The sequence below is a fragment of the Anser brachyrhynchus genome (assembly GCF_964034855.1).
Source record: "Anser brachyrhynchus genome assembly, chromosome: Z".
NCBI classification, from domain to species: domain Eukaryota; kingdom Metazoa; phylum Chordata; class Aves; order Anseriformes; family Anatidae; genus Anser; species Anser brachyrhynchus.
Genome location: NC_137697.1, coordinates 21,190,805 through 21,205,849, shown reverse-complemented (window position 1 = coordinate 21,205,849; position 15,045 = coordinate 21,190,805). Strand labels below are relative to the sequence as shown.

General features: G+C 43.4%; 1 protein-coding gene across 7 annotated transcripts in view; it reads left to right on the top strand.

Annotated features, from left to right (window-relative positions):
- Positions 1 to 771: 771 nt before the first annotated feature.
- Positions 772 to 15,045, top strand: part of IQGAP2 (IQ motif containing GTPase activating protein 2) — a 127,002-nt gene continuing 112,728 nt past the window's right edge. For all 7 annotated transcript variants that reach the window (XM_080573845.1, XM_080573842.1, XM_080573840.1 and 4 more), the window contains exon 1: positions 772 to 931. In XM_080573845.1, the coding sequence (XP_080429971.1) occupies positions 886 to 931 (46 nt within the window). In that variant the 5' untranslated portion in view covers positions 772 to 885. The remainder of the gene's footprint in view (positions 932 to 15,045) is intronic.

The following is a 15,045-nucleotide window of genomic DNA, read 5'->3' as shown; positions in this document are numbered from 1 at the left end:
TTTCTTTCTTTCTTTCTCTCTTTCTTTCCTTCCTTCCTTCTTTCTTTCCCTCTCTCTTTCTCTCTCTTTTTCTCTCTTTCTTTCTTGGCTTTTGTTTTCTTTCTTTCTTTCTTTCTTTCTTTCTTTCTTCCTTTCTTCCTTTCTTCCTTTCTTTCCCTCTTCTTTCTTTCTTTCCCTCTTCTTTCTCTCTTTCCCTCTTCTTTCTCTCTTTCCCTCTTCTTTCTTTCCTTCTTTCTTTCCTTCTTTCTTTCCTTCCTTCCTTCTTTCTTTCCTTCTTTCCTTCTTTCCTTCTTTCCTTCTTTCCTTCTTTCTTTCTTTCTTTCTTTCTTTCTTTCTTTCTTTCTTTCTTTCTTTCTTTCTTTCTTTCTTTCTTTCTTTCTTTCTTTCTTTCTTTCTTTCTTTCTTTCTTTCTTTCTTTCTTTCTTTCTTTCCCTCTCTCTCTTTCTCTCTCTCTCTCTCCTCTCTCTCTCTCTCTATTTCTCTCTTTTTACGGGTGGGTGGGCTGGGATCTCTCTCTCTCTCTCTCTCTCTCTCTCTCTCTCTCTCTCTCTCCCTCTCTCCCTCTCTCTCTCTCTCCCTCCCTCCCTCTCTCTCCCTCTCTCCTCTCTCCTCTCTCCCTCTCTCATCTCTCTCCCTTTCTCTCTCTCCCCACCCCACCCCACCCACCCCCTCTCTCTCCTCTCCACCCAGACCCGCCGCCCCCCCGTCTCTCCCGTGCGGCGGCGCCCCGCAGCCGTGCGCGGAGCCTCCCCGGGTGGCCGCATCCCCGCTCCCCGCTGCCGGCGCGGGGCGGGCGCGGGCGCGGGCGCAGCAAATCAGCGCGGCGCGGCCGGCGCATAAGAAGGGCGGGCGGCAGCGGGCGCCGTCCCTCCCGGCGGCGGCAGGATGCACCATGAGGAGCTGGCGCCCCTGCAGCGGCCCCGCTACGGCTGTGAGTGGGCTCGGGGGGCGGCGGGAGCGGGGGGCGCCCGGGGCCTGCCTGTTTTTCGTCCCCTCCCTCGCCGGCCTGCTCGTTTTCGTGCGAAAAGAGAGGGTTTAGGGCAAAGAAAAGCAGCCCGGCCGGCTCTTGTCTTCGCAGAGCGGCGCTGCGCGCAGCGCTCCGACTTGCTTTGGGTCTGCTCGCGGCGACCTCCGGCAGGCTTCGAAACAGGTTTTCAGGCTCCTGTTTTGTTGCCTTTTTTATTTTTTTAATCATCACTATTATTTTTAATCCGAAACTTTCTGAACGGATTGTAGCTGTAGTTTCGCGTTGTAACTCCAGGGCTTTAGGTTCTTGCTAGAGCTTGGGGTTTTACCTCTGTAACGCAGTGTTGTAAGTATCAGGTTGGCTTGTAACTTCATAACTTCACACTGCAACTGCAGCTTTCAGGTTTTAACTTTATAACTTCTGGTTTATAACTTCGGAATTTTGGACTGTAGTTTAAAACTTTGCTCTACAATTTTATAACTTCGGATTATAACTTTATAACTTCAAATTACAGCTTGAGTGGGGTGAGAAGCAGTGCAGGTACCAGGCGTTTCCTTTCAGACAAGGTGTATTTGTTTCTCCAACCTATATTTAAAAAAATCCCTGAAGCAGCTTTCCTCCTCCTGCATGCTGCAGGGCCCTCTCAGCATTGCTGTGGTTTGCTGGGATCCTGCATGGGTTGTGTTTTCTCTCATCTCCTTTGGGCAAAGACGTGTAAGCCCTTGGTTTTGCCATCCTGATAAGAAATGCCTCTGATATTGTAGGCATCGCTAAAAGTGAATATGCAAATTATCTGCAAAGCTCATAGCAGCTCTGGCATCCTGCGGTCTGATGAGTAGCTTTCCAAGTTTTAGCATTGCAGCTTTTTTTATAGCCATTTCTGAAAGTTACTTTTTTTTTTTTTTTTTTTACAGAAGCACAGAAACCTTGACAAGGCTAGGGGCCACCCCACTTCCACCCAGGACGGGTGTGAAAGCTGGTGCTTGACAGCAAAACCTTCAGCTTGGAGGATCCTGCACCCTCTTAAGCATTTCCCTCTGTCAATGCCCCCCAGGTGGTGCATTCTGTAGACCATGCCTATAGGTTTCATTTTTCATTTGCATTACCTAGTGGGTGCCCCAGGGACCTTTGAAAGCGTACTGATGATGTTTTCTGGAGATGGTTGCTGAAGGTTAGCACTGATGTTTTCTAGAGTGGCTGCTGGACGTGTATGCTCTGTGTCTGTGCTGGCGATGATGAAGTTTGCTTTTGAAGCTAATCTCCCAGTCATCCCAGTTTGATGTGCCATTGCTTGTGTGGTATGGCAGAGTCCAGTCATGGGAGTGGGGCCTGGGAAGATGTGGTGCTGAGGGCAATCTCTGGGCCTCATGGTGATCTGACCTTGTGGTGATGCTTTATTCATGTGCCTGATGTGCAGAAGCTTCTCAAGTGCAAATGGTGTGCCCATCAGTTCTTCAGCAGCATGGGATCTGCTCTGCAGATCTGGTCTAGTGATTCTTGGGACGTGTGAATTTGGACGTGTGGCATTTGCCATAAAGTCCAATATGGTCAAAGAATCTTTGACAAGGAGCAAAGGGCCAATCCTTTAAGCCTTGGTTCCTGGCTGGGCACTGTGGCTTATTGATTACCGTACTGTCCAAGATGACTGGGGTGTTCTTAAGAATCTCACACCCTTATTTATGGTGGGAAAGGATGTCCACGATAAACATGTTCAGTGTCATTTTGAAGATATGGTCTCTTATCTCAGCATTCATGTTTTGCGATGGCAGTTCTGAGTTTTTCACTGGGGTGATCAGGGAGAACTTTGTGTGTGTTAAGTTGTAGCCACTCTCCTACTGCTTGGCCTTTGGTCCCAGGGTGCCAGCAGGTGTGGGTGAGAGCATGCTTCTTTGCTTTTCTGATGCTAGCTCCCCTCTGACCAATGCTGTCTGCTTGCATAGGCTTCAGTTGCTTTTCAGTCCTTCCCTGAGTGAGAAGCTGAGGCTGTTGTATCACACTGTCATTTTATTTTATTTTATTTTATTTACATTTTTTTCCTGTAGGAGCCTTGGAGATATTTTTTTTCCATAGGCTTGAATAAAGGCTCCTCATACGTTGGGCTGATACCCATATTTAATATATATATGTGTGTGTGTGTCTATATATATATATATATATAGACACACACCTGCAAACCATAGCCATTTCTGAGGTGATATCAGAAGTATGGATGCATGTATTTAATTTCTTAGTTCTAGCCTGGGTCTAGAAAACCAAATATGTTTTAGCTATGCTGTATTTGCCTGCCACTTTGGGGATAAATAAGAAAGAGGAAGCATCTTTTTTTTTTTTTAAAAAAAAAAAGGAGGGGGGGGGATGAGAAAGCTCTCCAACTAGAAAACTTCAGCTTGCATTATCTGATGTCTTATGAAACCCCGCAGAAGTTGCAGGTTCTCTGTATAACTAAAATTGCCCTTTGGATCATGGGAACACAACATCTGTACAGGCTTTCTCATAAGAGTTAATAAATTGTCCAGGTTAGGCTATCAAATTGCTAAGGCTTCTTGTTCTAGCAAACTAGTACTGTTTTAAACATTTAACCTAACTTGTACTTTTGACTTTGGCTTCAAGTTCCTGGCGGAGGCTGTAGGTTACTCTGAAGAAGGTTAGCATTTTACTATGACCCTTCTCTGCTAGGAAGTACATGAATCAGTCTGCATGGGTGCCAGTAGCACTTCATTTTGATAGCTAGAGAGGAAGATGCATACAAATCTCAGGTACATTTTGTAGCCTGATGGAAACTAGTGTGAGAAAAGTATCTTTGGGTACCTTGGGACCTAATAATACAAAGGGAAAGTAATTGGGAAGACATCCTTAACTTAAACACCAGCTCTGTTTTCAAGTTTTGCTGATGTAGTTACTTGAAGATACGCATCTGGAAAAAATCCTTGTAGTTGATCATTTTCATCTTTAGAGTCAGGAAATAGCTGAATGAAACCAAGCAAGAGGATCCTTTTCCGGTGCTAGCTCAGGGTGAACACTGTACCTTGGAGAAACAGGGCCTCAGAAAAAAGCCTTTGCCTATCAGTGCCAAACCTTTGTGGCTTCACGGACAGCTTGTTGAAAGGTGCCTCCAACTCTGCATGCTGTCAATTGCCTTAAATAAATAAAGACTTTGTAAAAGATTTTCTTTGGTGCTGCGTTGGGTTTTTCAGATGTTCGTGTCCAGCACAAACTCAAGTGAGATCATATAAGCAGAAGGAAGTAGCTCATACAGCAGAAACTGTGTTAACAGGCTCAATGCAACTGAATTTATGTAGCTGCTTTCCAGTCTGGTTACAGCTGTTGCTTGGCTTATTTCTCAATCCCAACACAATCAATTGCAGTTTTACTGAATTGCAGAGAACTGGGCCTTGTAATAAAATTCAAGGGATGAGCCATTTCTATGACAAAATTGCCCGGTACCATTGAAGACTATGAAGAAGAAAAGTATAATTCTTGGAAGTGCCTCCCAGATCAGTTAAATGTGAAGCTTTTCATACAGGAATACAGCAAATCAGACAGCAGTGTATCCTTGAGGAAAAAGCCTTTTTTCTATCATTTTGAAACCTCAAACCTTGCAGCTTGGTCTCTCTGAAAATTGTGTGAAGTAACAAATACTTACATTTTGTGAGAAATGGCTGAATGGCTTCATGACACTTCCAGGAATGTAATACAGCTACAGTGAATGAGGCCACAAACATCTGGATTTGGAAAGGATTTCAGGCATTTCCATGCTGAAAGTTGCTGAATTAATGTACCTGTGTTAGTGAGCCCAGGTTGCTACAGAATGAGCAGGGAGGGAAACTAGGTGCACCAGCAACATCAAACTTGTTGAAAGGGAGGTGTGAAGAGACCTATCAAAGAAATATCAAGCAGACTCGTCCTGAAGTCTTGTTCCTCTTCTTAGCTTCACTACATGCTTTGAGGTTTTGCAGCTGGCAGTATCCTCCTGCTCATCTTGTGACGAGAGCTAAAGGAGTCTTCATCTCACCTGCTGAAGCTGGAAAACCAGCTTTATTGGTCTGGGGTGGGTGAATACAGAGGAGACATGACCTTAATATCCAGTGAGGGAGGTGGTTTTGATGCTACTGATCATCCCTCCCAGGACTGCTTCTTTCTGGTGTTAGGAGATGAGCAAAGAAGCAGCATGAAACTTTGAGAGTTTCCCTGCCTGTGAAGATAGGCAGGGCAAACCCAAAGTGAAACGTACCCTACGCCTCTCTGTGAAACTGCACCTTAATGCAGCAGGATGTGAAAGTTTGCAAAGCAGTGACTTTTAGAAATATGTTGAACTTGAGAATCTATGACTTCTGCGTGTCTGTATTAAGTGCAGGGAAACAAATGGCCATTTTTCAACTGAGTAGGAAAAAAATCTTTTGGTAAATGTTCCATAGGATTTTTTTAAATGAAAACAGATGGATTTTTAAAGCTTTAAGAAAAGGCTTAACTGTATCCTATGCATATATATTCTGTTGGGTGTATGCTTTCTGTAGCACTTGCGGCTCATGAGAAAGCTTTTCTTTTTTATTGATGGGTGTAATTTGGCAACCAAACACACTGTTTATCTCTTCTACTCTTTTGTACATTGCTAATAATTAAACTGCTGAATGAGAACTTGAAAAGTTTAACTGCTTTGTTTAACCAAGTGCACATAATTCATTTGGTAGGAGTGGTTCTCTGTGTGCCTTTTGTACGAAGCAGACTCATCTCCCCCGGTCTCTTGGTAAAGAAAGGACTGAGCTATGTTAGAGCATGCTTGCAGCTACTTGAGCGCTGTTGAAACAGGAAATATTAATATCGCACTGGAAGCGGGTTTTATAGTGCACACACAAGTGTGCTATATCAAGTCCAATACTTGAGGCAGGGAGTAGGAAGCATGCAGATTTGCAGCTTGCCTCTTCTGTTGAGAGCTGTGCTTCAATTACATAGTTGTTCCATCTCAAGATTTGCTTGTTACTGTTGCTGGTTCAAGTCTGCTGTGATATACTGGGAAGAATCTTACCTGTGTGCTGGGAAAAAAATGCCTGACAGTGATAGACAGGGCTGGTAGGTCATACTTCACCGGGATGATAAGCAAGCTGTGCTCAGCTACTTGCAGCAAATGATTAACCTGCTGTGTTTGCTTCACTTGTTCAGGCTGTTTTGGTGATTTTTTGAAACAGATATCCTTGAACTGTTCCTGCAGAACCAAGCTGTTGGCATTGGGTGGGGAGGAAGCAGTGCCCACCCTGTGACCTGCTGGGGATGAAGCAGGGAGTGCCCCGTGGGGGCACCTTGCTTGTTGATGCCCAGCAGTGAGATGGGCTGGGACACAAGGTGGGCCCTGCACAGCTCTCTGGGTGGATCAGCACTTCCTGCGCCTCAGAGCTTGTACTTGCCTTTAGAAAACCACTGTCATCTTCTGCAGGGTGCCAGCTGTGCTTTGAGTAGTGTTAACCACAGGATATGCACTGCTGTAGCGTCACAGCTGGGGGAAGGGAGAGGCAGGTGTGTGCTGGTGGCCAGGGGTATCCTGCTCTATGGGGTGACAGGTTGGTGGCAGCAGGCAGTGCCAGGAGGGTGCCGTGGGATGGCCTTTGAAGGGTGCCAGGGTGGGACATGGGGCAGGAGGAGGAGGAGATGTGGCCACAGTCCTTGCTTGGAGTCCTGTGTAGCAGAGAAAAGGCATACTTTGGTCTGAAGATCTACTGCTGCCCCTCGGCGGAGATACTGAATCAAGTGGTGATCCTACAAACCCTCCTCTTGCTCCTGAATACATTCTGAAATGCTAAAAAAAAAAAAAAAGACAACCATTAAGAACTTGTATTGGTGGCTGACTTCAGAGTTTAATTAAATTTCTCTTTTATTCAAGTGAGTGTGCATTAGCAAGAAACTTACCTGGAGGAATCATGTCAGTGTTATCCTTTTTTATCGCTTACTGTGCAAGTTAAGAGGTTGGCCAGGTACAAATCCTTCAGGAGTCAGATTTGAGGAGCACCTCATGGCTCTGACTCATATCCATGGGCAAACAGCTGCCAGGCCAAGGAGCTGCTGCCTCAAGGTGTGGTGCCTGCCCTGCCTGCCAGACTCTGGAGCTGGCAGAAACTGCAGTTCTCATCTCAGGATCTTCTCCTGGCTTGGGTATAGCAGGCTAAGCAGCCCATGGATTCAGCAAAAGCTGGTAATAAGGGATGTGGTCTCTGCCAGTCTTCTCCTGTGGACTTTGACCTGTTTCATTCAGAGTGTAGCAAAAGCTCCTGTGGCCTCCAGCAAGGTATTTAAACTGATTCTTACCGAGCTCCAAACTCTGACAAGGTATTCAGGCAGGGAACACCAGACATGCAGGCTGGAAAATGAGAAGTTGTGCATACTAGCCGTCATCTGGGCATTCTGCCTGAAAATCAAGGATATCTTCATGCATTTGTGCTCAATTTGTAAAGATGCTCATTACACTAGTTATATCTGCAGAACCGGAGCCTCGATTTCTATGAGCCCAGTACAGATTAATTTCTGGAAAGCTGAAATGAGAAAAGCCCAAAGTATGTAGAGAAATGTATTCCATGGTGTTGAAGGCCACTAAATGTTTTACTTCTGTTTTTTGTGGGGTGTTTCAAAGGTGTTTTGTAGAACTGTTGCTAAGTACAGAGGATTTCTGTGTCCAATAGTCTGGTTAAAGTGACTAGAAACTAGATAAAGTGCTTGAAAACTTAAGAAGGGCACAGGTTGGCTTTGCTGAAAACGATCTTTTATCAAGGGCTAACTTCTTTTGAGAGAAACTTGTTTTAACTGGTGTTTGTTACATTGAGATCCCAGCTTGCTGCAGACTTTTGCAGCTGGGGAGCCTTCTGCAAAGCCTGAAAGTGTTGAGGTGCCTTCAGCTGGTCTGCTGGGCTGCTGCGGTCTTCGCCTCTCACCAATATGATGGCATGGAGACCTAACCTGTTGGGTGGCAAGTCGCTCCTTGCAGAGCTGATTTGCATGGCTGGGTTTCCAGCATCTTCCAGCCTCTGAAGTGGCTGGTTGTGGGTGACACAGCTGCTCATGCTGACCCCAAGAGGGGGAGTATTTATGGCCAGGTGGGACTGTGGCAGCCAGCATTTAAATGAATTTAAATTGCTCTGGATCCGCACCCTGAAGCTGTGGTTTTGTGTGCACTTTCAGTCAGCTCTGCTGTTGGGAGAAGCAGCCTTGACTCCTTCCATGTGGTTTTTTTTGGCTGGGTTAGGTCCCCGGTCTGGCTCACAGCATAAACCCACAGTCAGGTCTGCCAGCCTCATGGCGTAGCTGGAACTGGGATGAACACAAACAGCAGGTCGAGTTGTTTTAAGCTGTGTTACTGCTGCATATAGAGACGAATATTTGATTGGGAAAGTGTGCGTGCAAAGGGACAGCAAAACATGGGGATGGCACAGGAGTGTGCAGGTGAACCAGGTCAGGGGACCTCCAGGTACATGGGGTGGTGGGATGAGCATCATCTGCTTGCTGGGTGCCCCTGCTGTGGTGCTGCTGCCGGTCTGGTGCCACTGCCTGCCTGCCAGGGATGGGCTTGCTCTCAGCTGTCCTGTGGCCAAAGCAGTTTTGAATTACAGAAATGTTTTTTGAGAGAATTCAGTCTCAAATGCCATAGTTCAGTAAAGCTGCAATTGTCAGCAAAGCTGTTGTGGTGCTCACCAAGCACTGCTGCAGGGGTACAAAAATTGTAAGGAACTGTAAACATTAGACTGAACAAGAAAGGTAAAAAAAAAAAAAAAATGCTTCTTGTACATAAAAGTAAGTTTCAGTACAATTTTCCACCCCTTTTCTGACTGTAAAGTTACTCTTGAGTTGCAGGGCCTCAAAACTGCAGGGATGAGAAGTGACTTGTGGTATGTACTGCTCATTTCTGGGATTTTTAGTTTTTTTCAGGCCAACTGATTTACCCAATCAATAGCTGGCTGGCCTCTGTTCAGTAGTAAACAAGGCTTAAATTCCATATGTTCTCAATACGATGTAGCAGGAGAAATAATGCTTTGAAATGTCAGCCTGGATATGTGGTAGTGTAACTTAAAAAGAATACAAAAGTGTACTGGGAGGAGCAGTGATTATGCTCAGATTAGTCTGGGATAGAGCACTTACCCAGGAAAAATGGTTGACTGTTTTTCCAGGCACACTGTAAACATTATTTCATTATATGTGACCTCAAACTTTTTGATTTACTGCTTTTCAGGACACGGCAGAGCAGAGATTTCAGCACTGTGATTTAGCAGAGGCTGGGAGATGAACCAGCCCTGCTTTGGTGTTTGTTAGCTGACTGCTGAAAGCAGGTAGCCAGCTTAGCTGCAAAGACTGGACGTGACTGCCTACCACTCTGAATTTACATCACCTCTGACCATGATGATAATAAACATTTAAACAGTAGATTACAACACTCCAGAAGCCATCTCAGTTTTATCACGTGCAAGGCAGACTGCTTGTGCTCTAGTTTCTATCTTCATACCTATCACAAAAAGAAAAACACATGATTTTGCTGAATGTGAGATGTTCTAAAACAAACTGAATGTATTTTTTTTGTGTTTTCAGTAGTAACAGCAAAACTAGGGCTAGTGTTTCCCATAACACTGAACCATGGCAATAACACTTGATAGTTTCTCCTTTTTTTTTGTTGCACTTGAACAAAACTAAGCAGATCCACAAATGTTTATGGACACAATAAAAAAAGTGGATTTATGCAATGTTGGTCTATATATTTTTTCCTAAAACTACAGTGGGATGCTGTGGACAACCAGTTACCTGCTTCATGCAGGATGCAAATGTTCTTTGATGATGGCTGTATCTGTAACCCTGAATGGATGAAGAAATAAGCTACTGAGGTGTTTGGGTTCCTAGAGCAGTAGCAGAATTGGTCTGTATTTGTTTCTTAGACACATTTGAGATGCAAGTTTACATCTGATTGGGTTGTTTAAATTTATTTTTCACAAATTACAAAATAAAGGCTTTCTTGGAACTTGACCATCTGTATGAAAACTGTTGTCAGTTACAAAGAAGTATTTTCCTTCAGCTCAGTTGTTACAGCCATTAGTCTACAATCCAGCAAAGCAGAAAAACTGATGGTAACAAAACAAGCCCTTTTGTGACACTAGGTCTGTGCAGAAACTGTTCCCATTACAGTACTAGATGTTATTTTTCATACTCTTCTGTACCCTATAGCAGCTCTAAGTACCTTACTGCATGGATGATGACTGCAGATAGCATGAGTGGGAAACCAGCATAAAGCCTGGAGGAAGAGATTGTTTAAAAAGTCTAACGAGTGCTACTTTTTAAAGCAGTGCTTCAGTGAAGGAAACAGACTGCAGCTATACAGAAGATGACAAAAGTCAGTGCTGAGCCTTCCTAGATGTGATTTCTGTTGTTGGGTAGAAAATTCAAAACTTGAACTAGTGGCTTAATTTGATGTTAAATTTATGTGCATTGCGTGTAATATGGTTGCCACAACAGTGATGAAAGCTAAATATGCTTCCTGTATTTTAGTGGTCTTAGTGTTGCTATTTCAAGCAGAATGCTTGTTTGTTTTAAGGTGTTTGCATGATGATCCTGATATTACTATCTATATCTATCTCTTTTTTATCTATTTCCATCTAGTTTCAACCCCCATGCTTTGGGCAGGATTGCCAACCACTAGAGCAGGCTGCCCAGAGCCACATCCAGCCTGGCCTTGAATGCCTCCGGGGATGGGGCATCATCTCCTACTATTTTATTCACAACTGATGTTTAGCATCGTCACTGCAGTGTTTTCATTAGTGGAAATGCAGTCAAGGTAGTGAAGAGACTGTTTTGGGTCAGTGCTTACTGCATTAAACCAAACTGTATTTTTTTTTGAGTGGACTATGGAGTTGATGTGAGCAAGTAACCTGAAAAATTAAAGATGAGAGATTGACAAAGTTTTCTTTCAGCTTAGAGGAAATCTGAGTTTAGTAGATGTAATAATTATGTTTAGAAACTGATGGACACATGATTTAGTGAAAGCATATCTTGTGTGTACAGCTGTCAGTGACTTGTCCTGGAAATGGAAGTTCTCTGATTACTTGATAAGTAAGGGGGGAACATCTGATTCACTTCATATCTAATGACTGTGCAGTGATATGTGCAATGGTAGCTATGTCATTGTCACTCAAAGCAGTTTATATTCTCAATATTTAGGCACTGCACCTATTGAGTGAAAAGGCAGGGTTTTGTATGCTCTTTTCAAACCTTGATGTAAGAACTGACATTTAACTTTCAGACTGTTGGAGCTTCAGTTCACTCCTATAGTTCTAACTCCTGATAACAAAGGAGAATTAATTCTTTTTACTAGGTGTGCATTTAATGGGGAGCACGAGGACGAGGCAACCTGGAGCCAGTGGTGCCAGCTCTGATAACTTTGCAAGCACTGCTCTGCTCACTGTGGAGCAGAGGTAGCCAAGCGGGTTTCAGGTGATAACTGAGGCCCTAACTGATATGGCACCGCCTTTGAACTGGTTACCTGTGAGGGTACACCAAGTTTGTCCTCTACCTGTGAAAACCGATCATCATCCCACCTATGAAGCAGGAACAAAGAAGGTGTCTCCTGCCCCTGTACCCTTCTGCACCTACATGGACTGGCAAAGTCAGTGAGGACAAGAGCTTGTAAGGTGAATTCCTGGCTTGTGAGCCTGCTGTACCTCTGTCCCCCTTTTATGATGGCTCCTGCTCATGCTGGGAAATTGCAGTGAGAGAAGCAATAAAGTGCATTGTGGTTTGAGTTGTTTCACAAGCAGCTCAACTGCCTTCCCTGAGGAGCTGGAAACATGGGAGGTAGGGCAGGAGCTGCCATGGTTTTGTGGGGTCAACTGGGTGCTTAGGGGTCCCTCACATGTATGTTGGATGTTCTGTACCATATAACATTTCTTTACTTTCTGTGAATTTTAGTTCATGTTTGTACTAAAACTGTTCAATTTAATTCTATGGGACAATTTATTCTGTAGGTACAAACTAAGTTGGTTCAGCTGTTATCCGTAATGCTTAAGGTTTTTTTTTCCCCTGATAAGATTTAAAAAGCCATTGTTTCTTTAAAAAAAAAAAAAAACATACTTCAAAGGCACTGAGGCTGTAATAATTATTTAGGGAGGAAAAGCAAAGCAGTCAAGGAAATGTGTTCTCCAAGTTCACGGCTGCAAACATCATGGTGTGCATATTTTTTTCTATTTTATCCACATACTTGTGTTTGCGTCTTAAGGAAGAAAGTGTTGTAACAGTTCAGGTGTTTCTGGAGCTTTTTTCAGAATGTGGAGAGTGTGAAACAGTGTTTTGGACCTTTGTAGATGCTGGACCCTGCAACAGACTGGTGAAGGAGCAAGGAACAATGAATTGTCAAAGAAACAAAGACCAAGTGTCAGGGATGAGTGACTCTATAGTGCTATCTTGCAATTTCAAATTTACCTATGCTTAAGTGATGCTTTTGCTTTTGGCTCTTGCTAGGCAGATGTTTCAACCCTACTGAGTCTTCTGGTTCAGACCCTGAGGCTTATATAGCTCCTGTTGAAGTTGCTCTGTGACACTTGCGTAGCTTTCTCCTCAGGTTACAGACTCACAGAATGGCTGACATTGGAAGAGGTTGCCCCTTTTGCTCCAGCACTCCCACTTGTCATCCTCCTTTTCTGTTCTTTAAGCTGTACCTTACCACATTTCTTCCAGCTGGTTACTATAGCATGAGTTTGCTGGTAGGAAGTTTTTTGATGTCAATCTCACAGTGACCTGAACATTGAATCTGTTTGGCAGCTGTTCACTCCCGAAGAGAATAGTTTGCTGGGCTTTTTCAGGAGCTGAAAGGGGCTCTTCCCTTTCCTTCCCTTCCCTGCTCTCTCTCCCCTCTTTCTCCCCCTTCTTGTTCTTCTCTTCCTCCCTTCTCACAGCCAAGAGTAGCCCCTTATTTGCCAACATCCAGGTAGAAGGCATTTACTGCAACTGTATCTACAAATTGTTCTTTTGGTCTCTAGCTGTAATGCAGTCAGCTTTTTGACACTATAAAGATTGAAAACCAAACACATGTGCAACATTTTGCAGGGACTTACCTTAGCTGGTTATGGTTTAAATGACAAGTATTGTTTTGAATTTCTGCTTATCAGTAACGACAGTGAACAAAAACCTTCACCTTATGCTGCTTCTTGCAAACTTCAACCAGCTTGTGTGTCGGTGAAACATCAAAGGTTCCTGTCAAACATGTTTGGCCTCTTCAGTCCTCATTTGCCATGGTAAACCTAGTACTTCATCCCGGTCCTGTGGGAGGGATAAGATGTCCCAGCTTGATCAGGGTGACCTTAGCTACTGTTTGTAGAGTGAAGCATCTAAGCTGGCAGCTGTAGGAGTGATAGAGCTGTGGGTAAATATTGCATGTGAACAGAGGAGAGGCGGACAAACCTGAATTCAGGTTTCCTGCTGTCACTGTGGTGAGTTCAGTCTGTGCTCTGCCATTCCTCCTGGTGGTCTGTTGTCCCTCTTTCCTGTTCTTCTACTCTGCTTCTGCAGTGTCTTTCTGCCCTCTACTTGATCTACAAATGTTCATGGGTGGAGTTCTACCCACCAGCAATGTTGTGACTGCATATAATGAAACTTGCCGTCGGGGTTCAGCAGAAAGCTGAAGCCATGTCTACTTTTGCTATGGATGCTAACATTTCCCTTTGTCTTTCATATCTGAGTAGCTTATTTTACTATCCTGGCAATATTAAACTATTCTTTTCATTATTTCATTTACGTTTTGTTTGTGTTAGCTTGAACCGAGTTCAGAATAGGTAAAATATAAGGAAATGGGTTCCATATGGTAAAATCTTGGCTCTTTAATAAAAGCTTGTTAATGTATATTGCTAATAAAAAAGCAAGCAATAATTCTAGTGAAATGAACAGAAAATGGCAAATGTGTCAAAATACATGGAATTCAAATCACAAGCTGAGAAAGCTGTGAGCATATAAAGTTGACAGGAACATTTCACGCTTTGGTAGTTGATTCTTCATGAATTAACCTTTGGAGAAGGAAAGCCTAGTGGAAATTCCTGCTGGAATGTGTGATACAGTTTCAAATATCTTGAGCCTCCAGTGACGTGTTAATCTTACCAACCAAATCTTCAAAAAATTGCTTTTTTAAAAACCCACATGAAAAACATCATGCTTACTGCAAGTGTGTAGAAAATATACACACCTCTCAACTGGACTGACTACTTACCAGTGTAGTCTTTTCCGAGCTGGCTTCAGGCTTGACTGTGATAATGGATTGGACTATGTACATGAAGACAGGATGACCTGCAAGGGAAAGAAATGACTTGTAATTGGTGTTCAGTTCCTCATTTCCATCGGCCTGAGTGCTTCTTTAGGCTTGCAACTTTATTTTGGTAATGTTAGACTGAGGTTTTATCAGCAGCCAGAGCTTTATGGACAACCAGGTATTTCACAGAAAGGAACTAAGTTTTAAAAACACTGAGTGCCCATATCTTGGGGAATCCAGTTGTGTTGAGGTGACTGACTAGTAACATATGCAGAGATAACTTTATTAAGAAGTTACTTGAAGTATTTATACAGAGTGAGGTTTGCAATTAAATGCAAATGGAAATAGTTGGGCAACAGGAAGACTTATAAACTGCATTTCAGGTTTATAATTGTAGATGGCAACACGTACTTTGAAGCTAACAAATTGTTTAAGGTCAAATTTTCATGTACTTCCTTCAGACCCATTATTCTGTCTCCCTCCCTGTTCTTCCAAGTATACAGAACAATTATGCTGTAGTTAAAATATAATGAAGTGTTATTTTTCTGCACAATGTAAAGAACCCTACTAGAAAAGAGATGGCTGTGCTCTGGTATCATTACACATTGAGAGAAAAACAGAACTATTTAATGTCTATTGCCTCTACTAAAATGTCATTTTATGGCATTGTAGAAAGCCTGACATCTGAAAGTAAACTAAAGGCTATTGATACCTATAAGCAGAAAAGCGAATACTAAATGTTCCAGCTGTGCCTGTGATTACTTGATGAATGCCAAAGTCATCTTGTGTCTGTGTGGTTAAAAGTGACTTAACTTTGTGGGAATTCAGG